The sequence below is a fragment of the Tamandua tetradactyla genome, chromosome X, assembly GCF_023851605.1.
Source record: "Tamandua tetradactyla isolate mTamTet1 chromosome X, mTamTet1.pri, whole genome shotgun sequence".
NCBI classification, from domain to species: Eukaryota; Metazoa; Chordata; class Mammalia; order Pilosa; family Myrmecophagidae; genus Tamandua; species Tamandua tetradactyla.
Genome location: NC_135353.1, coordinates 161,211,381 through 161,238,554, shown reverse-complemented (window position 1 = coordinate 161,238,554; position 27,174 = coordinate 161,211,381). Strand labels below are relative to the sequence as shown.

Below are 27,174 nucleotides of genomic sequence, written 5' to 3'. Positions count from 1 at the left end.
CGTCTCTTGTAAAATGGTTAACCTGGGAATGAAGTGAGAGAAAATCCACTTTGTGTCTATATAGAGTTTGATGAATTTGGGGCCTCCATCATCTTATGCTGTGTCTCTATTATGGTTTTTCTGTTCTGAAAACACCCCCTTCAATGGCTGCTCTACCCCTCTTGCTGCTCAGAGGTAACTACTGTTCTGAAATTGATGTGAGTCATTTTCCTAGATTTTAGTAGATACATGTGTCCATAAATATGCATTTTCATAGCTCTGTACAAATGCCAGCATGTGGTATGGTAGCCCATGACAAACTGTGGGATCTGTCCTGTAACTACTTGTTGAAGAGTGCTTTGAAAACTATTGCTTTTTTCTTTGTTTGCTTTGTATACATGTTATATTATACAATAAAAAAAAAGTTAAAATAAAATGTCATTGTGCTGGTTTGAAAGGAAGTATGCCCCCTAAGAAAAGTCATGTTTTAATATAAATCCCATTTCATAACGGTAGAATAATACCTGTTCAATACTGTATATTTGAAACTGTAATGAGATCATCTCACTGGTTGATGTGATTTAGTCATGAATGGTTGTTAAACTGGATTAGGGGATGACATGTCTCCACCCATTTGAGTGGGTCTTGATTAGTTTCTGAAGTCCAATAAAAGAGGAAACATTTTGGAAAGAGAGATTCAGAGAGAGCAACACTACAAAGCAGAGTCCACCAGTCAGCGACCTTTGGAGATGAAGAAGGAAGACACCTCCCGGGGAGCTTCACGAAATAGGAAGCCAGGAGAAGATGCTAGCAGATGATGTCGTATTTGCCATGTGCCCTTCCAGCTAGAGAGAAGCCCTGACTGTGTTCGCCATGCGCCTTCTCACTTGAGAGAGAAACCCTGAACTTCATTGGCCTTCTTGAACCAAGGTATCTTTCCCTAGATGCCTTTGATTGGACATTTCTTTAGACTTGTTTTAATTGGGACATTTTCTAGGCCTTAGAACTGTAAACTAGCAACTCATTAAATTCTCCCGTTTAAAAGCCATTCCATTTCTGGTATATTGCATTCCGGCAGCTAGCAAACTAGAACAGTCATCACACTGTATCAATCCTCCTGCAACCTCCTTTCCTTTGCTTGATACTACCATTTTCATGCAGGTCATGCAGCTCAGGGCTCTGAAGCGCCATGTATGAACATTCCAGTCTACTTACCCTTGTCTTGTTGATTGGCGCTCACTTTGCTTCCAAACGTCTGCTATAAATACTGCAGCCATAGCTGTCATGTGCAGGAACTGAACCCACATGGGAGGGTATGTCTCTTGGGCATGTACCTGGGAGTAGGAACACAGGTTCACGCATGCATGCTTTAACTTTACAAGATCATGCCAATTTGCTCTGCAACGTGGCATATTGACCTATGCCCCCTCATGTGGGGGGACGTGTGCATTCTGCTTCTCTATGTCCTTGCCCACACTGGGTATGTTTACCCTTTTTTAAACCTTTGCCTGTCTGAAGGATGTGAAACAGTGCACTCTGGTTTACTTTGCAGTTGGTTCCCCAATGGCCAGTGAGGTCGAACATCTTTTCTGCAACAGCCTCCTGAGTGGTGTCCCTGCCTACAGCCACTTCCTCTGGTCTACGTCCCCTCGGTGGCAAAAGGCCCTCTGTTCCCATCAGTGAAGGTGGCCGCAGAGTCTCCCAGGAGTGGCCAAAGAGCTAGAGGCAGTTAGGAGCTGCCCACCGAGGTCCCCCTGAACTCACGCCAGGGAGTAACCATCAGACTGTTGCCAACAGACAAGCGCAAAAATCAGATTTAGAAGGGAAAGGGGAGAGCAAAAATCCACAGATAGTCTGGGGTTTTTGAGTCTCGTTTTCAATTTTCTGGTATACTGATTTGCTGGCAACTTGTAAGCAAGTCAGACTGCACAGCCCACCCCTGAGCAGGCTAGCATGCACCATCAAACATGCTTCTAGCTCTTTACAGGTTCTCCAGAACTCCCTGAGAGTTTAGCTGGTCTCTGCCAGGCCGATGCCATTATGTCCTCCTCCCTTCAGTGGCTCCCCTTGGTCCCTGCAGGTCTGTGTCATTTCCCAAGCCCCATCAGAATGTTCCCAGAATCCCTGGAGCTCTTCCGGAGATAGTTCAAGCCCATTTGTTATGCAACGTTGGTGAGCTGACCAGTACCTATGCACCATGCCTTCTCTCTAGCCAGCACCCAAAGGTGCACTCTGTCCCAGCCTTGCCAGTCCTCTTGTAGTTCCCCAAACTCAGGGAGTTATCTCACAGTCCTGGGCTCTCCCTGACAGCTAACTTCCTTTTGGCTGAATGCCACTGATTCTCAGCCAGGGGTGATTTTGCCAACCCCTACTCCCAGAGTATCCGGTGGTGCCTGGAGGCATTTGGGGATGTCATGACTGGGGGGAGGGGACTGCTATGACATCTAATAGGTATAGACCAGGGGTGCTGCTAAACACCCTACAATGTACAGGACAGCCTGCCCACCTGCCCCTGACATCAGGGCATGATCTGGCCCAGCATGCCACCAGTGCCAGGGCTGGGAAGCCCTGTCCTCCCACCTTCCTCCTCCACTGTCCTGCAGCAACCCTGGTCACTACCACTGCTGACCCTCCACTTCCCTCTAGAAGACATGCTCCTCAAGGGAGGAGACTGTGAATTAACTTTCCATCCCCAGAGTCTGGAATGGAAGGGGTTGGGATATTTGCTGAACAAATGAATAAGTCACAGACCCCCCCAAGCACAAATCATCCTAATGACACCTGGGAAGGAGGAAGGGTGGGGATAAGGTGTCAGGAAGCCGAGTATGTAAACACCCATTCTAAGAGCCCATAAGGAGCCATTTCTCCCTATTTGGCAGAAGCTTCACACCTGGGACTTCCATTGGCACTCTCTGGCGATGTTTTAAAGAAAGGGAATAAATAAGAGTCAATGTTGATGGACTACTTCCCATGTGGCCAGCACTTTATGGGCATTAACTCAGCATATTATCCCAGAGAGCCCATGAGGGGAAATTATTTATACCTTACTTAAAAAGACGAGGAAGGCAAAGCACTGAGAAGGGAGAGGAACTCGTCTGTGGTCACAGAGCCAGTAAGTGCGGCACCTGCCAGTAAGTGCTTTCTTTAGGGGAGGGTTTGAGAATCCCTTGTAAAGAGAAACGTTTTGACTCAAATGGCTATGAAGCCCACAGCAATTCAGCAATTACAGACAGTTTGGTTTGTACCTGGGTCACATTTACTTTACATGTAGGTGTATAAGTTTAAAAGAAAAAAAGAGAAAAAAGATTTGAAATTTTAGTCGTGTCACTGCAGGGGAAAGTTAATTCTGAATTTTGCCTGCAATACCCAAGTACAAATTGAAACTCCAGTAATAAAACCAGAGCTGGGGAAAAATAAGCGCCTGGGGCTGATGAAAGTAATGCATTTGTCTCAAGGCAGGGGCTGAAACAGAAAGCTAAGCTTTCTTGGGGAGAAACATGTCAATACTAAACCTTTTCACCCACTTCTGATGGATGTGCTCATCTTCTCAGGTCAACACGGCCTCACCCTGGCAACACGCTGTAATGATGTATTCAAAAGGCAACTGGATTTTATAAATGGACAGTTACATCAATTTTCAGATGTTCATCCTCAGAAATGAGATGGATTTCTTTATCAAGCATATAGGTGCTATTTATAGCGAGAGCTCAAGTACATACTTTCTACAACAGTGGGGACTGCAGAGGTGCTCAGGCTTGGGAATCACTGCTCATTGCTCTCTAATTCTGAATGACACCAGAGTGCTGCAGAGTCAGTGATACCAATGTCAAACAGGCGCTGGGCTGCCAGCTCAGACTGCAGTCGAAGCCCGCCCATGGCCAGTGTTTAGAAATAAAGGATTTTTGGAATATGGCCACGCCCATTTGTTTACATCTTGTCTATGGCTGCTTTTGTGCCACAATGGCAGAGCTGAGTAGTCACAACACAGTATGCATGGCTTGCAACCCCCCAAATATTTCCTCTCTGGCCCTTTACAGAATAAGGGTGGTGACTCCTGCATCAGCGAGAAGCTGCCTTTGGTTTGCTGTATGCTCACATCCCTTTCAGCGAGATCTAAAGGAGTTAGCTGGAGAGGGCATCTGGCTCATTTCAGGCATTTGCATAGTTTGGTTATATTCAAGATGGAAAAAAAAATGGGAAAAAGTAGATAGTATCTGTAGGCAAGAACTTTAATGACTTGAACACTATTAATGACATTGAACCCCAGTGTAACATATAAGAAACTATTGTTTCATGTCAAGAGAAAATTTCTCAGGACAACAACAATCTGTCTGGCCCACCCTTCCACATAGCTGACACATTACATCCACCCTCATGATGGGTACACTGAGCCTGGGGTGAACATGTTTATTTTCCCAAATAAAACCTCCTTCCCTAAGAAAATACACAGGAGACATGAAGGAAGGGGGCGTGTCCACATGGAAGTGATTGATGGCTGGGGACACTGCTAGGGAGCATGCTCAGGGGCCCGTGTGCCCAGGGCTCAGAATTTCAGGGGGATGACCGGCCAGTACTTGGGCTGCTTTCTGTCACAGTGTTTGTCGAAGCTCAGCTGCACTGCGGCCTCCATGGCCTGGATCTTGGCGGCGCTGTCCCCGTACAGTCGCTTCATCTCAGCCTGGCGCCTCTCGCCAGGCCTCTCGGATGGGGGTGCCACTGAGCGGTGGGGGTTGTAGTACAGGTCGTGGTCGGCACTCACGTAGTCCTCCAGGCGCTCCTTGTCCAGCTGCTGCTGCCGCCCTGGGAAGGAACACACATGGGAGAGGAGCAGGGTAAATCCTGCTGTGCCCAGCAGCCGGCCGCAGGTCCCCAAGTTCCCTCGGCTTCATCACTCACACTGTGAAATTGGGCCCAGCTGTGCCTGCTGAGGCATTGTGCTAACTAGATTCTGAGGTGTCATGAGTTGAATCGTGTCTCCTAAAACCCTCTTCAAGCCTTAGCTCCCAGTCCTGTGAATGTGACCTTATTTGGAAATAGGGTCTTTGAAGATATTAAGATGAAGCCCGAAACCCTTTTCACAAAGATGTCACTGAAAGCGAAGAAGGCAGTACAGAGAGGCATCCACAGCCACAAAAAGATCCACACTTCACCCACATTCCGCTGCCCAAGACGCTGCATCTCAGAAGACAACCCAAATATCCTCAGAAGAGTGCCCCCAGGCGAAACAAGCTTGACTACTATGCCGTCACCCAGTCCCCCCGACCACTGAGTCAGCCATGAAGAAGACTGAAGACAACAACACACTTGTGTTCATTGTGGATGTCAAGGCCAACGAGCATCAGATCAAACAGGCTGTGAAGATGCTCTATGACACTGACGTGGCCAGGGTCAACACTCTGATCAGGCCTGATGGAGAAAAGAAGGCATATGTTTGACTGGGTCCTGACAATGATGCTTTGGATGTTGCCTATAAAACTAGAATCATCTAAACTGAGTCCAGCTGGCAAGTTCTAAATATAAGCCTTTTGACTATAAAACAAACACACAACAACAAAAAGGTGAGGCCCAACTGGATTAGGGTGGGTGCTAACCCAATGAGACTGGTATCCTAAGCAGAGGACATGTGAACACAGACAGAGAGAGGCAGCCATGAAACGTAAGCAGAGAATGAGTTACGATGCCACAAGCCAAGAAAGGCCATGGACTGCTGACCACCCATCAGAAGCTAAGGGAGAGGCCTGGAATGGAGTGTCTCCTTGAAAAGGAAGCCCAGCCCCGCCAGCACCTTCACTTCAGACCTCCAGCCTCCAGAATCACGAGACAATAAATTCCTGTCACTTACACCAGCCAGCCTGTGGGACTCTGTTACAGTTGCACTGGGAAATGAAGACATTTACTTTACATGTAGGCCCTGCATACTCTCTAATTAGGAGGCTCACTCTTCACTTATTGGGGGGTTGTACCCTGATAAAAGTGGCAAACAGCTCTGAGGTAACATGGCATCAAAAGTCACCTGGGTAGAGAACAATTACAAACCACCTTGGTTTCTTTCTTTTCACTCGGACACCCCAGCCCACAACCTACGCAGGTAGGGATGGGGGATGAAGTGCACTTGGCTTTAAGGAGCATACCAGGCCCCACACAGAAAGGAAAAGGAGCATACCAGGCCCGACACAGAAAGGAAAAGCTTTCAGGAAAATTCAGGGCTGCAAGAAATAATACTAACCATTCCAGATGAGGTACTGGGGGAAGTCACATCGTCAGAAGAGGCATCACTTTTAGTAACTTGAGAAAGAACAAGTGCCAGGAACTAATGCAACACTGAACTTGTCACAATCTCAAAACACAGATCATACCAGGTAATGAAAGATTAAGGAATTCAACACTTGCTGGAGGTAAAAGGGTAAAGAACTGGCAATTCTGCAAATGAAATGAAGACCTCTGACGTCTTGTCTTCCTAGAATGCTAGATGAATCTGCAACAGCCTGTGTTGGAATTGGACTTTCCACTTCATAGGTTAGTCTTGGTGAAATTTCAAGTGATATAGTTGTATACTTTGGAATCCTACTCATTTAAATGCATACTGGTAAAGCCACAGATATTTATTCAATTTCTTCTCTATATTTTTTACTAGGGCAAGTCCTAATATTATCATTTTTAAACTTATATAAATAGTGAAATAAAAATGGCAACAAAACAGTGCCACTGAAGGTAAAATTTAGCCAACTTATGTAGATTTTGGAGGTAGTTTGTCAGGAAGAACAGGGAAGTTGATAGCAGAGTGCACAGATCTCACTGCTTTCACTACCAAAAGAAACACTACTATAGAAAGAGTGAAGATGGGTGTATCAGAATAATAAAATACTGATGTAAGTCATGCTTTGGCTTTGTTCAGGAAAGGAAAGATCAGTAGGAACACAGGACATCTTTCCACAGCACCTGGGAGGGAAGACAGCAGTGAGCTCATCCAGGGGGCACAGCACGCCTTTTCCATGGTGGAAGTGTAGCCATGCTCCACAATCCTGCCCCATATAAAACTGTCTTGGCACTGGCGGGGTGGGGTTTTATACACTTGAAAACATTATTTATTTAAAAAGTGTCTTCATTACTAGTGAACCACAACATCTGTAAATGGGGTGGGTGGTGTGCGAATTAGGGAATCCATCTTTGCCTCGGAACACCTGCAGTTTATTTTTACATAAGGGAGTACGTGCGGATGAACCAAATAACTGCCAAAGAAAATAAGTGAAACAGAACTGTTACCTAATCCACACAGGAGACAGGGAGAGTAAATGGCTTACTGAGGAATGCAGAACTAAACCCAAATCAGGGCCTACTGTGCAGATGAATGGGAGGTCAACAGCAGTTTTCTAACTTCAGATTTCTCGGTCCCATCTGAAATATCAGTATATAAGGTGGGTGTTTAAATTTTGTGCCCCCAAACTGAGTCCTATTGGGGTGGTATGGGAATGGATGAGCTCGGTCCTGATTAGCCAGAGGAAAATGGCCATTTCCAGACCTATTTCTGGCTTCCAAGCTAACTTCCTGGGAGAGCAGAAATAAATGAAGCAGTAAGCTGTGGCTGCAACTGTGGCTTATTTTCACAATAGCGGCTTATTTTCGCAACAGTGACAAGGTGCAATGGCAGCAGCCCTGTGCAGTCCTGGAGCGCTGAATCCAGGCTGAAGGAACCCTGGGGGGGGGCATCTCTCTCTCTCTCCTGCTCTGCCCTGTGGTGACTCAACTACTGCTCTGCATTGGGTACTGACTCTGAAGCAGAAAGATTAGTTTGATGCTTTCCGAAGGAAGAAGGAAGGTGACTCAGAAACTGGTTTCGGGATGGGAAGTAAGAGACCTAAGATATGCCCAGAGCCGCTAAGACGACGTGTGGCACCTCCTGTATGCCTCTTGGAAGAGTCATGAGAACAGCTCTTCCAGGGACCTCTGCCAGGCAGCTGGTAGGGCTGGTGGGCTGCATCCATTGTTTTCCACCCATGAACACGTAGATTCCACTAAAGGATCTCTTATCCCAGGACATCTCTTCTGAAGGCTCTGGGGTGCCACAGTGGTGTAGGACAACAGATTCCTTCTGCCACCCACAGGCAGACCTGGACGAGTGATCCCTTCTCTGGCTCTGGCTTCCTGGTCTGCCTGGAGGAGGTGGTCCCACTGCCTCAGAGGCTCTGTATGGTGAGCACGGGCTTGCTGGGAGAGGTGCCAGGCCACCGTCACACCGCTCTACTGCATGTGCCCAAGACTACCAGCAGCCTCACCCACAGGGTTAGTAACATGACAGATGTTCCACTTTCCGCCTGAAGAGGGGTCCTTGGATTTAGAAGTTTTAATAAACACCAGAATGTCAGCTCTCTTAATAAGTGCTGTTCTCTGCTGTTAGGATGTGTGACTTGACCCATTCAACTTTTGCATCTTTCATTTTCTTTTCCTTCAAGCTTCACATCTTTAGGCTAGCCTCTGACGAAAACTACCTAAGACATTAAGCTGGCATAACAGGCACGGAGAGGACTCTGCTCTTACTGGTGACATCTGTGCATGGAGCGCATGGCAGTACAGAGCAGCCCGTGTGGTTTTCCCAGCTCGGCTGTGGCTCGTGGGCAACCACGGCAGGGTATTCATGCTCAGTTACATCTGCCCAGAGTGAGGCTAAAATATAAGCCCTAGCCCGCGCTCCTGACTCTCTGTGGGGGCCTCCTTCCCAGCTAGGCTTCATGCAGAAAAGCCAGGGCCTAATCCTTGCCCCTCCCTGCCTCTCAAGGGAGCGGGAGATGCCACGGGTTCTTGCAGAGTGGGAGAGAAGCCAGGGTGCGGGCACCACCAGGCCTGCCAGCCCCAGGCCAGTCCACCCAGGAGCCTCCTGGAGGAGGTGCCACGGCCCTTGCTCACTGCCGTGCCCCCAGCACCATGCACCACCTGACATGAAGCAGGCGCTCCGCAAACGATGTAGGATGAATGCACGGACAAAGGCAATTCACTACTATGATTTTTTTTTTGTAATTCACTATTTTTTGAAAGTAACTCCTTTCCTTTTAGATACTGTTCAAGTCCAAGGTAATGACAACCCAGAAGCAGAGAAACAGATGCTCAAATCTCCAATGGTTTTGGGCAGAGCTCACGGATGCATTCCTCAGAGCAGCCACAGCAAAGGGGCTGGGGGAGGCAAGGGGCGCCAAGAAAATGGGGTGCGATCCTGTTCCCTTATAGTAGGGTCGTACTCTTTACTCAGTCCCACAATTAAAAAAAAAAAAAAAAAAAGAGTTCCAAGGCTGGACTACAAATCTGAAGACCAGCTTAAAACCAAAAAGCCTCGGGGCAGGTAGGCACTAGTGGTTCCAGCTAGCATGTGCAAGTTTACCTCACGCTGACTTAGGGGACCAAGCAAACCTGTGAATGTAACATACTCTTCTGAAGGCATCCACTTACTCTGCTTCCGATTTATTGCTTCCCTTCTCCCACTGAAAGAAAGGGTTCTCAATCCCTGGCAGTTTTTCTTTCTGTCAAAACAAGGTGAGGGCTCAGCCAACCAGATGGAGAATCATCTGACTACAGCAGGGAAGCATGAACTTCACACTTCAGATATGATTAGATGGTTCCCTTGTAAATGAGAATTTGGTCATTTTTATTGAAAACAGCTGTAGGATTCAATGCTACCAAGCACTTTTTGCTTGTAGCATATTTGGCGAAAGAAATTTTTTGTTACATACAAAATCAGAAGTAGTCTTTTCGACCCTAGCTTTAAAACAGGGTTAATATGCACATAAGGTTAAAACAAGAAAAAGAGCATTATAAGAAGCTTTCCTAGATTCTACCTGAATTTAGGATACATAATCTTGTTATTTTTTGCCCCAACATTTACATCTACATGATTTTACCAATGTAGACCTCTATAGGGAAGGAAAAATGGGAAATTATTTGGACTTTAGAGAACCTTACATACATAGCAGGAAAACAGTCACTGCACATTCCCTACATAATGAGCCCAAAGACAGAACATTTGGAAGACAAAGCACTAGGATACTAATGCTAAAGAATGTTGTTCCCCTCAGTTTTCTAAAACTAGCAAGTCTTTCTGACAGAATTACTGATCTCAGCACAAAGGAGGGAAAACAGATTTGGTTTATGTTCATGAGCACCTCATTTCTGGGTTAGTGGCAACAAAACCAGAACCCAGGCGCTTACTAGCAGAACTGGTACCATTTCTGAAGGATCTAACATCCTTGCCCCACATCCTGCATCCCAGCTGTGACAGTCACTACGTCAGTGGACAATCACCATATCCACTTTAATAATAAAAGTGCATTTTCTCCCTTCTACTTTTCTTCATGTAGTATCCTTCACATGGCACCTCCAACTTACTGATTTTATGCACTTCTCTACTGGGAACAGTATCTTTTACTAATTTTCCCCCTAAGTAATATGGAACATAACCTTAAAAGTATCAACTGATGCCCTAATTTTTATATCTAAAAAGTAAACTTTTCCTCACAAGTAACTGAAAACAGTTTTATTCTCAATTGAAACTGAACACTCACAACTGTTTACTTTCTCATAAGTAATATTACAGCTGAAATTTTAAATGACGGAAATAACTTATTAGGAAATGATGACATATAATCAAAAGCATGTAGGTTCTCACTGCACAAATGGAGTTCTTCATTTATCTTACTTAAAATTTGTGTTGAAATATGTTAAATTAGAGATTTTCTGGAAGGGAAGTATTCACAAACAAGAATATCCTGTCAATCCAAAGGATTTTATCCTCTGAAAATGTTTAAAAAGACCCAGATGATGACAAATTATATAACATATATGTTCCTGTGGAAGAGAATACTGAAAAGTTCAAAGCTCTCAAATTTAGCTGAGCTTTCCCTTGCTAGTAAAATTGTGTACCATTCTGTGTTCTCTAAAAGATCCATGTTCAAAGTTGAATTTGCACTTACTGAACAAGTAGCTTCTAATGGTTCAAAGAACAAAGCAAAACAGAAAAACTGAGTCTTCACACTACTGGGTTTCTTATCTTTTTATTAAAGCAGTTCCTAATTGTGTATGTAACTAAACCTCCATAAAAGTGTCTTCTGAAGGTAATGGACTGGAAAGTACTACGGGCATTTGATTTACTTACATATGAATTCTTTCACTCATATGTGTGCCTGAAGGGACACATATTCATCCCATACACCACCAAAAGGGTGGGTGAAAGTCTAAGGTCAGTGAATGGCTGCCTTTTATTTTGTTGTTGGGGCAGCTGCTTCTAGTAAGGACCACGTCTTCAGCATCAGGTTAGATTCTGATTAACTGATACACTGTCTGTTCTCAGCCTCATCAGACAATTGTCACGCCTGCCACCAGCATGGTGCTGCTCCATGATGCTCAGAGAAGGCTGCGGGAGATAAAAGCATTGCAGACAGGCTCTTCTGCTCTTATGGACGCAGCGCTCTAGGACAAGTAGTTCTGAATTATGTGCTAAGTACAAGTTTAAAAGCACAAAGAAGCGGAAGCTGGATGTGCTTAGTGCTGTTAGCAGCGATATGGAAGTGGACTCATTTTCTCAGCCCCTGTGTTTTACTCTATTAAATCATATCAAGAATATTCTTGAAACAGAACTAAAAAGTGTGTTAATGACTACTTTTGCAAAACTGTGTGAATGAATAAATCTGACAGATGACAAAAACAATTAAGATTTTAATGTTCTAAATCAGTTTAAGAGTTTAGAAAGTACTACCTAGCACAGAAACGTGAACTTTTTGAAGTCACAGAACATCTACATTAAAAATATAATGAATCTCAATCAATCACTCATCATGGCAAACAGCATCAGAACATGACCGATTTATGGTTAATAATGCACATTAAAGAATGGATTATTCACAATGAACTATAACAACTAACATTTGTTGGGTACTGACATTGTACCAAACACTGTTGTATCAGCTTTCTCAAGTTATCTCATTTAATTTTTTAGATTACGGTAAAAGAAACATGCAACAGACTTTCTTCACAGAGATGGCAAGACCTATAGGATTTATTTTTTGCCTCAGTCACACAGACTGCATTTGGGAATAAAGAAAATTCTCAGAGGGCGGTGATGATAGTGCAATTTGGAGCCCTGAGGTAAAATTAGCAGACATGGGAAGAGTATCAAATTAAAATATGAAGTTCATAACGCTTATAAGGCATTCAAAGCCGAATTCACTTTGTACACTGTCCCATGGAAACACAACACACTAAACTTTATGGAATATGACTTGAAAAACTCTGGTTTAAGGTCTATGATTAATACTGAGATACACCATTTAGTCATTCAAAATAATCTTAAGTATCTGGCATGACTTAGGAAGTAATTTTTATGGCTGCATTTAGTTATGTAGAATTCTACCTAAGTCAAGAGGTAGGAACAGTGATGGTTCTGAACCTTATCTGTAAGTGACCTGCTTAAAAGGTTTTTCCTTCGCTGAGAGGACACATTTCATTATTTTATTTTCATTTCAGTCATGTACACTTTCGACTGATTAACTATTAGGTTTAAGTCAGCAGATAATTTGAAATGGCCTCACAGATGACTGGGGTTTATGTCTACCCTTAATTACAAGTACGATGACCAAAGTTATCAGTCCCTGGGGGAAAAATGTTCTTCTACTTCCTGGTAAGGACAACAAAAAGAAACCCAACTTTGATGATGCTTTCTTTTTCAAAACCTGTAACAAAGAGCATTCCAGTCAAATACGGACATGTTCCACTGCCTATGCTCCCTCACGTGTTGTATACTTTTTAAATAGACTAATAGTTGCCTTTGATGTATTTTGAAAAAAAAAGGTAAAATTTATTTCTGGAAATCAAGGAAAGAAATGGACTTTAACTGCAATAGAAATTACTGTTTTAAAAATCCTTGTTTGTATACACTTTCTCATACGCGTCAAAGAACAGAACAGCTTAATCAAAAGATAAGAAGTAAAGGAGTTGAATGAGTAGCTTAGCAAAGAATCAGGGCAAAAAGACTGAAGGACACAATACTTTACACAAAGCCTATTGCTCAGTTCCTGGCACCCAGAGAGGTTCAATAAATGCTAGTCCATTGTTAGGAAAATAAAGATCATTTAAGATGGAAACTAAATTCTCCCATTCTCAGGCATCTACATTTCTGTTTATAGAAAATTCTAGATAAAAATGGCAAAAATTAAACCACAGTAAGAAAAATATGGAGACTAGACACTGGTTATAATAGGGAGAAAGGCATTTGTGTATCTGCCACAAGCACTTCCAATGTAAATGGGCTGGCGGATCTTAATAGTAAGGAAATCGCAAAAAAGCGGTTTTAGTTCTTTGTAACAAATTAGTAGGAAATTGGAAAAAAGAAAACACCAGCTTTCTGACAGAAGATATAAGACCATTATCACAATTCTCTAGCCCCATGGACAGCCAGCTTGAAAAGAGGACCCAACAGGAGCATTTTCAGGGCAAGGCATTCTTTATTCTATTTAGGTTCCTGCTGCTCACTTCTCTGAAGGGAACTATTTAAAATGCTGTAGCTCTGCTGTACCGGAAAAGTCTCTGAGCTGCAAGCTAGTGAAGTGGCAGCAGCATTTTGGGAACCTAGCGCTCTGAGGGAAAACGCTTGGTGGGGAGTAACAAACACAGGAATTGGAGCCAGGCAGACCATGGTTTAATCCTAATAGCAAATTACTAGTGGTGGACCAAGGAACAAGCCAACCTCTGCAAGGCTTAGATTTCTTATTTGTAGCAGGTTTACTATCTTGAGGGATTGTTGTGTAGATTTGGGATCTGTGATCTCGGATCCACGCACATGCACACATACACACCCATCTGGTGGAGTGTCTGACATTCAATAACTGGTAGAGGTACTATTAAAATAAGCTTTGTTCTATAACTAAAAATAAAGTCCTATACTAAAAGAACTCTCAAAGCTAATATAATCTAGATATGATATCACCATAACTCTTCAAGGTTTAGAACTAGATTTGGAATATTATCTGTACCCAAAGACATACAAAATAACTATATATCAGGAAAGAAAATTGCCAAAGGCAGGGCAAGGAAAGGAAGCGTGAGGAACCGGAAGGCCTGAACTTACTTCGCTCTTCTCTGTGCCTTTCGACCTCTGCAAAGTACTGGCGGAGCTCCTCGGTGATTTCCATATTACTCAGGTCGCATTCTATCTCCCCATCTGACTCACTCTCCGTCTCTTCCTCCTGGACTTCTCTCATGGATGCCTGGACATTAAGGCTGTCATGTAGATAGGGTCCAGTCTTTCTAGAATGTGGATCTCTGCAGGGGGAATTCTGGGAGGCTAAATTATGGTCAAAGGATTGAGGATATTCCCTCTCATAAGACCCATGGGGAGGAATGGCAGAGGCGAAGTACCAGGGGCAATTGTAATAGGATTCCAAGGCCTTCCTGTAGGCATTCTGATGGCTTTGCAACCAAGCCATTGCTTGATGATAATGTTGCCAGTACCTTGCATAGACTGGGTGAAAATACCAAGGCTCAGCATCTACCGATGGTGACTCCTACAAAAGGAAGGACATGTAGGGTAGATACCAAACAGTTCATCTGCAAGAGAATCAACTCACATTTAATCAGCTAATGGAATTTACTGAGTGTCTACTAAATGGCTCTCCTGCTTTAGGAGGTTACTAGGCCAAAAAAGGCATGACCAGCCCATACCCACAATGGACACCAAGTGCATGCACATTAGCTCTCTAAATATGTGTGCATGAAGTACACATGGGACAGTTAGTTTCAGGTTATGGCAGTACGCTGTACAGTGGGGTCAGAGACTAATAACGATCATTTTTAGATAAGATTCAAGGAGAGACAAGGACCCAAAGCTTATCATCTTGGCTACCCTAGCCAGTGCAATTAAGTGCCTAGTTCCAGGTTAAAAATGGTCTGCTAAGAACCACAAGGACTGCTGAACATGGACTCTGGATCCTCCCTCTGTGCCTCCTAAATGCCTGCTTACCCAGTCCACTCCTCGATGCTGGCGAAAAGCATGTCTAGTAAAGGACTCAATAGAAAATTTACTCTTAGTTTTCTGATGTATTTCTTCAGTCTTCTTTGTCTTGAAATGAGAATGCTGAGATTTCAAACAGCAAAATTTACATTTTTCTCTTTTGAGTTAAAAAGATTAAAAACTTACCTTTGCCTCCATCTCTGACTGTGAAAGTCCAAGCAGGCACGGAAACTAGAACAGAAAGAGTGCAGTGCAAACATCCGATCAGTAAGTGGGTGGGAGACATGGGGCTACTTCTTGGTTTGCATAGCCAGCAACCCAAAGGCTGCCCTTCCTAGTAGCATTCCTGATCTTCATACAACACACCACTCCGAGACCCTGGCACCCAAGGTGTGACCTTGTGATCAAAAAACAAGGCATCCCCTCAGGTATGATTAAGTGGGCCACAGGACACTGCAAGGTTTGGCATCCAATGACCTGTTTTCTTATTGAAAGTAAAGTCTGTGAGAATAACCACATAGGAGCTATTAAGTATATAAAAAATAATTCACAGAATGCAAACTAAAACTTTATAACAATCATTTTGTTTTACTAATCCTTAACCTGTTGCCAATGCCTGTTTAAATTAACCCTGGATTTCCCAAGACTTGAGTAAAATACATCTTTCTAGCTCACCAGGAACCTCTGTTGCATCTTGCCTTAGGTTTGGGACCTGGAGGAGCCTCTCTCCAGTCCTGGATGTGTCCTTGGCTTTAATGCCCTCAAATAGGCCTTTCTGTTTTGTTTTGCTTACAATCAGTATCTCAGCATGCAGCATCACAATCTGTTGGCCCAGCCACTCTGCTCCCTGTGTGAGGACAAACTGTCCCATGCAGATGCCACACGGGGCAACCACATAGTGCTTTCCAAACAGCACTGCTCTGCCTGGATTTATTCCTTTTCCCTAGTACCTAACTGCTTGTTATTTACTGATTTCTTTGCACAAAATACCTAAAGGTAAAGTTGACATGCAGCTGTTCCTTTTACAACCTACTTAAAAACAGGCTTTTAATTTTCTTTCCTATTGAAGTATGCTAAGCTATTAAAGTCTCAACCTATGTCAGTATGCATATTTTAAAAAGTTAAACAAAAATTACAACCTAAAATTAATGAGAATTTAGGAATCTGTGAGATGAACCCACTAACATTGTGATGCAGAGCAAACAGTTACTTAGGTTTTGAAAGTTCTGGAAAAAAAATCAGATATTGAAAGAGTCTTATTTTTCCAACTACACTTAATTGCAGGGTAGAATTTACATATTTCCAAGCCTTAAAAAACAAACGACTTATTTAGCAATCTCTATCGGATGTTTTTGCTAAGGTTAATGTTAAAAATTGAGATGTTAAATTGACCATTTTTATCTTTTAAGCTTTAGCCTAAGGTGAATGCTTCATATTCTTTCTAATAAGACAAGCTTCTAGAAACGGTATTTCCGAGAAGACCGATAGGACCATCTGTAAATTTATCTTAAACATAGCCTGCACTTCCAGTTCCTTGTTCTAAATTCAGGAACATACACACATGTAGTGAATGTAGGATTGGAAAGGAGCTAACAGATGCAGTGAGAATATAAGTGTAAATTAAATTCACTTCACTTTTAAACTATAAAAGTTTAAAGCATGAGCAATTACCTGAAGACCAAACTGGCTAATTGCTCAGTGTTTTACAGGCTACTGAAGAAGTACATGAAAAAGAGGATACAATGGAGGGGCTTACCACCCAGGGCAAAAAAGAAATCAGTACAGCCTTGAGTGCTAAGCCATAAGGTGCAGCCTTTGAGTGGCTAATTCATTACAGCCAGGGTTCATATTCCTAGCTCTGAAATCTGCATAGCTTCCTGGGAGCCTGCAGCAAATAATGACATTAAAGCAAATGCCATGTGTCTTAATCAAATTTGTTTTATAGATTAACAAGTAGCAGAGGAATGAAATTAGAAAAGACTAGGAGACATCAGCATCTTCTGGAAATTAAGAGTTCTGAATCCAGAACTCTATGCCTCCTAAGAGATACTTGGAAGCAGATACATTTAAATATTAATTCTGAATTGGGAGGCTGATTGCTGCAAATACGTAAAGGTCACCATTGTGATTGGGCAGTCCTGGAGACCTCCGAAGATCCTGGTTTTATTTAAAATTGGGAAAATACAGTCTGGCTTTAAAGGCGGGAGGAACTGCATTCTGAAAATCCCAGAGAGACTTAGGCATGGGTGCTCTTTTCCTCCCTGCCAAATAAATGGGGGAAGGTGGCAGCCGAATATGCCCTTGATTCAATTCAGAATTGTGGTAGAAGAGAAGCCATGTTATACTGCCCCAGAAATCATGCCAGGTATGCTCCGGGCACTTCACTACTGCAAGACAGAGGCCAGGAAAACGAACTGAGATGACTGAAGAAAGCCAATTCCAGTGTTGGAGAACCAGCAACAGATTCGGCCCAGCACTGCTGACGTCTAGAATATGTACTGACTAATCGGCTTAGGTGTTGGAACCTTTTAAGACCCAGGCCATTATGAAAAGATGCAGTTATGTGAATGATGGAAGACAGTCTGCTTTGTAAGCAATTTTGTTCAGTTTTGATTATGCTTTTCTTATGGTGATGGCCACTAGCACCCTGATAATCAAATTTGCCACTATCCTCCAGAAAGTTTTGAGTCCTGGGCTGTGTGCCAAATATGCTCCCTTTACCTTTGGGTTTATCATTTTTCCTGCTCCAATTCTTTCACCTATGCAGTATTTTACAAAAAATACATGTAAGACTCCTAAAATCCTATTGATAGTCACTTAAAAATAGATTCTGGGCATGGATGATTAATCTCTCAAAAATCAAATAAGGTAAGGTATAAAATTTTTTTTTTAAAGGAATGGCAGCTTGCATAGGGCTTTATGAATTATTATGAGCTCAGCATTTATAGTATTTTTCATTAGTTTATATCTATAAACTTTTTCTGTAAAGCATCAGATAGTAAATATTTTAGGCTTCTGGGCCATATAAGGTTTCTGTGGCATTTTCTGTTTTTCTTTTTTTTAAACCATCTTTTAAAAATGTGAACTCTTAGCTCCCTGGCAGTACAAAACAAACAAACAAAAAAAAAACAGCTGTAGGTCATCACTGGCATACCCCTGTCTTTTGTTAACAAATTATTATGTTGTCTAGATTCTGCCCTCAAGATGCTTAACATCTTAATAATGCCTTGTTTTCTGCTTGGAAATCAATGGAGGAACTGTGCGATTCCCACATGCCTCATAAATGGTTAGGCTCAGCATGAGCCCAGTGGAAGTAAGAAAACTGTGATTCTGACCAACAGCAATCTAGGTTACCAGTGAATATTTGGGACCTCCCCCCAAAAAACAATAGGCTCCATGATGAACTAAGGAAACTGAACCCCTTCTTTTAAAGAGGTATATAAACAGTTAAAGACTTAAAAACAAATAAAAACTCCCTGTAAGACAGTACCATTGACCAGGCTTAGGAGGCCTACAGTCCCAGGCTTTCGGATTGGCACCCTGCTAGCTCCATGTGCTTGCCAGGAACTCAGTAACACTACAAGGACAGGGCGCAGGAGCGCTTTGAGCACTCATTCCCCCAGAGGACTGCATGTCTTCCCCGAGACCCTCCTTACTTAGCTTCCAAGGCCAGGTGAGGAACCTCCTCTGAAAATGGGTCCTGCTAAGTTTTTAAAGCTGTTACTCCTTCCACACAGACAGCCTAAGGATCTCATAAGGTAAGAACGTTCAGAGTTCTGAGAAGCCAAGGTTCAAATAATTTTCAACATCACTGCAACACTTTCAGACATCACCCCCAGCTCAAAGGAAAGCAAGCTCACAGCGGCAGCAGATTTGGGTGCCCTCTGAATGTTATTTAATTTTAGGGTTCAAACCCCACCTCCCTGGGAGGGTTTTCTACTCTTTACTGGCATGCGTTTGAGGGCTGAACAGCACCCTGTGGCCTAATGGGATGGTGGAGTTGAAAGAAAAGAGATGGCCATATCAGGGAAGGCTGGGAGCCACAGCAACACAAACCGGGCAGCCGGCCCCAGGGAGCACAATGGCATAATAGTCACTGCCCAGCTGAGCCCTAGCTAGACAGAGACCGAATTCACTGTCTGTCCTCAACCTCCAAAGAAGGAAGGAAAAAAAACAAGGTTGAGGTCATTCACTAACGCTGGCGAGGCCTATAGGCCAAAGACAGAGCCTCTGAGACTTGAGAGATGTATTTTCCCATACAGCTCTTCTAAAAAACTGCATTCACTCATCAGTGAATCTGTGCATAGCCTGGGTGATATATTTTTAAAGACATAAATATACATGAAGAAAAACAGCAAGAGCTTTGTAGCTTTTGATGGATAAATTGCAATTATTTCCATTTGAGTTATTAACAAATTCCACAAACAATGTGGCTTTTGTGAAAAGCAGTGACATTATATATATTCTTTTGATTAAAATTTATATTCTTGTAGATATAGGATCTAGGATGTGTCATAGCAATCAGATAAATAAAGACCCAATTTCCCCTCAAAACGATAATGCATACTCTGGAACTGGACTGTCCCCTCTATCCTCGCTTTCCACCAGAATTCTGAAAATCAAATACATGAAAATTCACCTGCTTGATCTTTGCATAGAAACATATTAAAACTCAATCATTAATGAACTGTCTGGCTAAAGCACCAAAAATAGAGCCCTTCCTATAAGGCTCCCCCCAGTTTGGTTCTCTGAGCCTACCAGATAAGTTGGGGAATCTAATTAGGTCTCCAGTATAAACTTTCTCAAGGTAGAAGGAGGGTCTGCTGGAAACTGTAGCAAAATAAACAAAAGTAAAGTGAGAAATATGAATTACATAAATTTCTTCCAGATGCAATACCAACAGGTCTTTGTTTATATGGTAATAACCCCACCAGAGAAGATGCTTTCTCATAATACACACTGCTAACTAAGAGAAATAACAAAATGGGGGCTTTTGAGAACATTGCTTTCTGCCACCTACTCGGGCAAGTCCTGTCCCCCTTAGCCTCACAACGAGGCTGGCAAATTCATCTGGCTTGACGTCCCTCATGAGCTCCCTCCTGTGGCTTTGCATGGCCCCTGCTTAGTGATCTGGACATCAAAGATGACTCAACTCCTCGATCCTCAGGAGTCCAAGCTCCATCTTTCGGCCAAAATGGGCCTTCTCCAAGTGCACATGCCATCGTGTTCCTATAGCCTGCTCCTCCCGTCTACAACAGCCACCATAAAAACTGATGGGTGAGGGAGCCAAAACACTCTTTGTTCCCTCAACCCCAAAGTCCAATTTACCTTCTTTTGGATGTTGTAATAAGAAGTGTGGCCACAAAGAATGCACAGTATGAGGAAGGAGAGAAAGAGAAGACACAGGTAACAAGGCTTTGTCTCTCTCTCTATATTTTTGTCATACAAATGACATTCCATCTACAGAAGGGCACTGTTTAATTTGTCAGCAAGGGTGATGGATATGTGAATGGATTTATTTGTAAGTTCACCGAATCCCCAACTGAGTAGTATCAGAATCAGAAGTGAAACATGAGGCCGCACAAAAACAAAGTTACCCTCTGACACATGAACACAACAGGCAATGGGATTACTGAGAACAACAGGATAATACGGTGCAGAAGAGGAAACAGGTGAGTTCACTTCAGTGCCAGCATACCCTTCATAAAGCAAAACCTAGTAGGGCCATAAAGGCAGTAGGGTTGAACAGGCAGGTGTTGCAAATGAAAAGCAAATCAGCAAAAACCATAACGAGTTTAAAGTGGTTGCCACCACCAGCAGATTTCAAGAGCATTATTTCTGGTTTCACCTATTCTATAAACACATACATGAGACTTCTATGAAACCCTCTCTGCTGAAATAATATGGCATATCATCAATTACTTATAGGCATGGATTCTGCAATCTATTTCTTTTAATTTTTCCTATTTCCTCCCAGCATAAAAACAGTCGTTAGTATTTCTTGTCCTTGGATGCTCATGACTGACTGTTGTTTCCTGATAGTCTCTCTCCTCCTACCTCCATCCCAAGAGAAAAATAATAAAGTAGCTAGTAACTGGAATAACTCTACAAGCCCTCAAATCTGTTCAGAAAGACATTTTCAATCCATCCGACTTCTGATCAATTTCAGATAAGCTCTTTGTTCACTTGTCCAAGTGTTGTACAGCCAGACTGGAGAGAAGTAGTTTCAAGAGTTCTGTTCCTAGTTTGTAAACTTTCTAACCTCCATTCTACCCTTAACTGTTCTATATGTTTCCCCTCTTCTTTTCACAAACGTAAATGCTTTGAAAAACAAAATAAGCCTTCAACATCTGTAAAACATTTTTGAAATGAAAATTTCTCTCTGGAGTGTTGGTTAATATTTGTATACTTTTCCAGCACACAGTAGTGAACACACAGAGGGGACTTGTACACGTTACTGTGACTGCCTTCAGTTGGGCTTTTCCAGAGTTACTAACCAACAATCTCTTAAAATATATACTTTCTGCCCACATCGGCACCCCAAAGGGACTGCTACTCTGAAACACTGTACTAGTATCCATTGTTTTTTCATAGGGTATTCCTCGACCCGATAATTCATGGGAACCCTGAGAGTAAATAACCCCAGAAGTGCTATTTGCGTTTTTAATCTTCAGTCTAGATTTTCAAGTAATGTTGTTTCAACATTTGGACAGGAGGTGAAAAACAGCTGAACAGAGCCTAGCTTGTGAAACAAGTTAAAAAAAATCATTCGTGAAAAAAAAATTGTTCAGAACCATCCGAACTTTGCTAAAGGAAAATCTTAGGATTTCAGAGCTAAAACGTTCTTCAGTGGCCTCTGGTTCAATTCCACTGCTTTAGGGATACAGAAAGGCAGGCCAAGGCATTCTTCACCTCCAGAGGTAAGGAGCATAACCAACCGCAGGTACCAAGTGTTCTCAAGGTATCTTCCACCAAAACCTCGGATCTCCCACAGGGGTCAAAGTGAGAGGGAAAAGAAAGAAAACCCCAAATCTCGAGAAGGTGAGATGGGCAAAGTCCGAAGTGAACACGGCGGTTCTCGGCACATCAGAATCATCCGGGCCCCACTTTTAGAGCTTCTGATTTAATTGATCTGGGGTGGGTGACCAGGCATCGGAAGTCTAAAAAGCCTCCCAGGTGATTCTGATGCGCCAGAGAGCCGAGAGCCTCTGGAACTAGTTCCTTCTCGCACTTAACTAGCAATGACTTAGGAATCTCCTGGGCCCCTGGGCCCATCTTTTGCCACGGGATGATCATTACGCCGACAACGTGACCGCTCGAGAGCTCGGCTCTCAGGGACTCAGAGGAAGCCAGACCCCCGGCCTCCAGGCTCCTCCCCCACTCCCAAAGGAAACCCAGCCGTCCCTAGAGTCACCTCGTGTGAAGGCGCGCAGCTGGCAGATCTCGGGCGGTGGGCGAGCACGGCTCTATTTTTCGGTGGGGAAACAGAGGGGGCGTGAGCGGGAGGGGCGTTGCCCGAGCGACTAGAAATCCGCTTCCGCTGGGGCTCACACGGCCGCGGGGAGGACGGAAGTACTGGGCCGTGACGTCACGCCCGCGCCGCGCGCTGCGTCGAGAGAGCTGAGGCGCGCGGGGCGGGGAGCGCCCCTCCCTCGGGGCGGGGCTCCGCGGTGCTCGCCGCCCCTAGACAGCGCTCAGGGTTCTGGATTTGGATTCGCCCAGAGCTGGGACGGATGCGGTTCCCACGTTTAGCTTATTTAAACTCCCTGAGCCTCGGATTCTCACCGGTAAAATGTGAATAATACCTAATGCACAGTGCCTGATACATTAAAAAATAGTAGCTGTTAGTCTAAATTCTGCCAGCAACAGCAGCAAATACTTCCCCTGTTAGCATGGCAGGAAGAGTCCATAATAACTAAACATAAACTCCTGGAAGTGTAAGTGGCAGCTCTTTTCTGGGGCAATTTGGCAAAATGTGTCGAGTTCCCTAACAGGACATAAGAAATGTGAATCGGATGTTCATTGTGGAATTCTTCTAAAAAATGAAAAAATGGAAAAACCTAAATGCCCAATAGGAAGAGATGGCTACCACCTCAGGCTATAAGGATGATGCGGATGGTATTTTCATGCCATACTATTCCTATACTACAGAAGAATCAAAGTAATATGGAGGAATATTGACATATTCATATTCATTTAGCAAATATTTATTTGATGCCTAATGTGTGCCAAATATTATTCTAAATCTGCGAAGTCCAGTGTGGTAGCCACTAATCACATGTGGCTATTGAGAGCTTGAAGTGGTAGTCAGAATTGAGATGTGCAAGTATAAAATGTCAAGTGTCAGAATCAGAAGTAAAATTTGAGGCATTCAGGGAACTGAAAGGAGGTCCATGGGACTGGAGCTTAGAGAAGGCACAGGAGAATGGCTGGAGGTGATGTTAGAGAGTCAAGTGGGGACATGCCACTGCGGTCACAGTAAGGAGTTTATTGGCAATGAATTGGGAATCCATTGAAGAACTTAAAGCAGGGGAAAGTGATGATCTGATTAATGCTTTACAAAGAGCATTCCAGGGACGAAGCAGAGAATGAACCAGTTAGAAGATTGCTCTGGTCTATACAGAGATGACGTGACTTGAGCTAGGCTGACAATGGTGGAGATGCTGGGGAGTGATCAGATTTGGCATACATTTTGGAAATAAAGCCAACGGAATTTGCTAAGCCATTAGACATGATGAGTATTGGAAAGAGAAGGATTAAAGTTGACTTCTGAGATGAATATAGTGAGGTGTTTTGTTTGTTTTCTTTGTTGAGATTGGAAAGACCAGAGAATGATTCAGTTTGAGGGAAGTCAAGCCTGGAAAATAGGGTTCTCTTTTGACCATGTTCAGTTTGTGGCAGGAACTGTGAGCAGTTCCAAATCCCTTCTCCCCTTCTTTGGGCACAAAGACATTACCCTGGCAGGTAAGGCATGATCTTGTGATGGATGCTCTCTAGTAGATGTGAGCAGATGTGATGGGTGTCTGGGTGTGGCCAGCAAAAACCTAAATATACTCCTGTTAGTTGGATGTCAATGATTACAAGGCTTGAGAGGATGACAGGGTCACAACTTGGAAGAGCCATCATCAGCCTGGGTGCCCCATGGAGGAGGGGCTTCCCACTTCCCCACCTTCATCTTTCTGCACCTGAACTTCGGAAGTCTATTTGTTTCAGTGGCTTTGTCTAGATACAGTGGTAAGTTCCTCTCCCTCCACATGTTCCAGTAGTCCCCTCTTACATTGACTGGCTTTGGCCATGTGACTTCCTTTGGCTATTGGGGCAATAACAAATGTGACACCAAGAGAGGACAAAAGCTCTTGCATTGGGGCTTACGCTCTCGCTGCTGGGAACCCTTCTGTCACCATGTCAACAAGTCAGCACTGGCCTGGGGAATACGAGTCTGTGCCGTGTGAAGGAGGCCATCCTAGACCTCCAACCCCAGCCAAGCTGGCCAAGACTGGGGGAACCACCCAGCTAACCCACACACTCAGAAGCAACAATAGGTGTGTACTGTTGTGAGTCAAACTCACTAAGTTTGGAATTGTTTGTTACGTAGCAAAAGCTAACAGATACAGGTCCTACCAGACATCCAAGTGGTGATGTGAATAAGAAGCGAGATGTAAAATCTGAAGCTTAGGAAAGAGGTTCGGTACAATATTTATAGTTGCGAGTCACCAGTCTATAGAAGATATGAATTTAAAACTATGGGTCTAGCAAGTGGAGGTTTTCACAGCATATGGCTTGAGTTTTAAAAACACTATACGCTAATATACTGTTTTAATAATACTGTTTAATACATAGAAATAAATCACATATGGGTAGACATAAAGAAATACAAATAATCACACCATTTGGGAGAAAACACATAGAAATAAATAATATCATTTGAGGGAGAAATTAGTAGTGCTTACCATGTGTTAGAACTGGTTCTAAGTGCTTTACGTGTTTTAACTCTTAAGCCACAGAAGAACCAAAAGCCTGTTTTCTTCCCTATAAAATGTAGGGTAAGTAACTTGCTCAAGATCACACTGTAAGTAATGGAGCCAGGATGCGCTCAGCTACCACACTCTACAGAATGGCGCTGTCAGGCCGTGGCAGGCGGGACTGCAGGGCAGAGGAGAAACGGTGGGCTTTGGGGAAGCCATGGAGAACAACAATGAAATTGGACCTCGCTCTCTCATACCATACCCAAAGGTCAATTCTAGGAGATTAAGTACCTAATCTATCTAAACGAGGAAGACAAACCAAAGAGTTTTACTTTTAGTGGTTGCTGTTTTTTGTTTTTTGCATGGGCAGGTTCAGGGAATCGAACTCTAGTTCCTAGCAAAGCAGGCAAGAATTGTGCCACTGAGCCACTGTTGCCCACCCCCAAACCAAAGAGTTTTAAGAAGATAATATAGAACAGTTTCATGACTTTGGTCTCGGGCAGGATCCTTAGACAAGGCCAAAGACAACCATAATGGAAAAGGTTGATAACTTAAGGTTAGGGACGCGTGCTTATGAAAGACGACAGTAAGAGAGTAAAAAGTAAAGCACAAGCCACGGAGTGGAGAATTATACTTGCAATATATGAAACCAAAAAAAAAAGGGTTAGTATCCAGTCTACATAAAAAACAACAAATCAATAAAAAAAAAGACAAAAGCACAACAAAAGGTAGACAAAATTGTAAAACTAAACCACAGTTTGTGACTGCATCCGCAAATAAGAAAACTGGATGGGAATGATGGCCATGGCGGTCGGGATATGAATCACCCCTGAGGAAGGGGGAGAATCATGGCCAGGAAAGACCACGCCAGTCTTGTTTCTTGGTCTGGGTGGCCGTCACATCGGTGTGTGTTTCGTATTTAACCATCCAACTGTACACTTGTTCCATTAATTTTAAAGAGTTCTATTTCACAATAAATAAAAGTTTAAAAATGGGAAAGTGACATCTTCCAGGAATAAGGGAAAGAGTAGTATTTGAGGGCTTAAGGACATAGGAAAAAAAGGTGAAGGAAGGAAGAAAAGAAAGGAAGATCTATGAAGCACCTACCAGGTGCAAACATATACTATCTCCTGTATTTTGTGCTACAACTCTCTAGTAAAAATTATTATTTCCACATGGACACTAAACCTAGCAGAAGGGTCAAAACGGGTTTTTCTGAGAAAAGCATAGGACATCAGTGCAGGATGGGGAAAATGGTCATGTGCCAGTGGCTTAGTGATTCCTCCAGAAACATATTGAGGCTCAGGTGAAGCATGGGGCAGTTAGACTACGGGGCGGACCTCAGAACTGGGATTTTTATGGTTTAAGACCAGGGGAATGAGAAGCTCTGAAATGCTGATGACTGTGGTAAAGGGATTGAGCTCGCATTGGGTTTGGAACCAAGCATGCAAAATGGTGTGATGGTTGTGATTTTACGTGTTAACTTGGCTAGGGTGTGGCGCCCAGTGCTCAAGCACTAGATGTTGTTGGGAAAGGATTTCGTAGATGTGGTTAACATCCACAATGAGTTGAGTTTAAGTAAAGAAGCTCACCTTCAGTCATGAGGGTGGGCCTCATCCAATCAGTTGAAGCCCTTACGAGCAAAACATAAGGTTTCCTGCAGAAGAAGGAATTTTGCCCCAAGACTGCTGGCATCAATTCTACCTGAGTTTCCAGCCTGCCCTATAGATCTCACATGATTTGTTGCCTGGGCCCACATGGTCCAAGATGGTGCCCACCAGCTACCTCCCAGACAGGGGGAAGGGGAAGGGGAAGCCAGGGACGTGCCCCTTCCCTCTAAACTAATTTCTCGACCTTGGCACTCTTGACATTTAGGGCAGGGTGATTCCTTATTGGGAGGGATGTCCTGTGCATTATGGAATGTTTAGCAGCATCCCTGGCCTCTACCCACTAGATGCCAGTAGCAAGTCCCAGATGTGGCAACAAGAACATCTCCAGACCTTTCCAAATGTCTCCTGGTGCTGGTTGAGAAAAACCACTTTAATGATACTACCCAGAAGTGGCCCACAACACTTCTGCTCACATCCCATCGATGGCCAGCAATGCATCACTCGGCCAACCCAAGGGTCAGGGAGGCTAGGAATTGTCTTTTGGGTGCCCATGTGCCCAGCTGAAAGTCAGCTCCAGGAGGCACAGAGCTAGCGGCTTCTCCCACCTCCTTGCTGCTCAGTGAACGCAAATTCC

The 27,174-nt window shown here is 43.5% G+C and overlaps 1 protein-coding gene across 1 annotated transcript; it reads right to left on the bottom strand.

The window, feature by feature from the left end:
- Positions 1-4,187: 4,187 nt before the first annotated feature.
- GEMIN8 (gem nuclear organelle associated protein 8) lies at positions 4,188-22,571 on the bottom strand. The gene is made up of 4 exons (XM_077146829.1): positions 22,380-22,571; positions 15,152-15,196; positions 14,084-14,519; positions 4,188-4,779 (listed from the first exon to the last, which is right to left on the bottom strand). Exons 2-4 carry the CDS (start codon positions 15,161-15,163, stop codon positions 4,523-4,525), a joined length of 705 nt encoding a protein of 234 aa, XP_077002944.1. The 5' UTR covers positions 15,164-15,196; positions 22,380-22,571; the 3' UTR covers positions 4,188-4,522.
- Between the last annotated feature and the right edge of the window lie 4,603 nt (positions 22,572-27,174).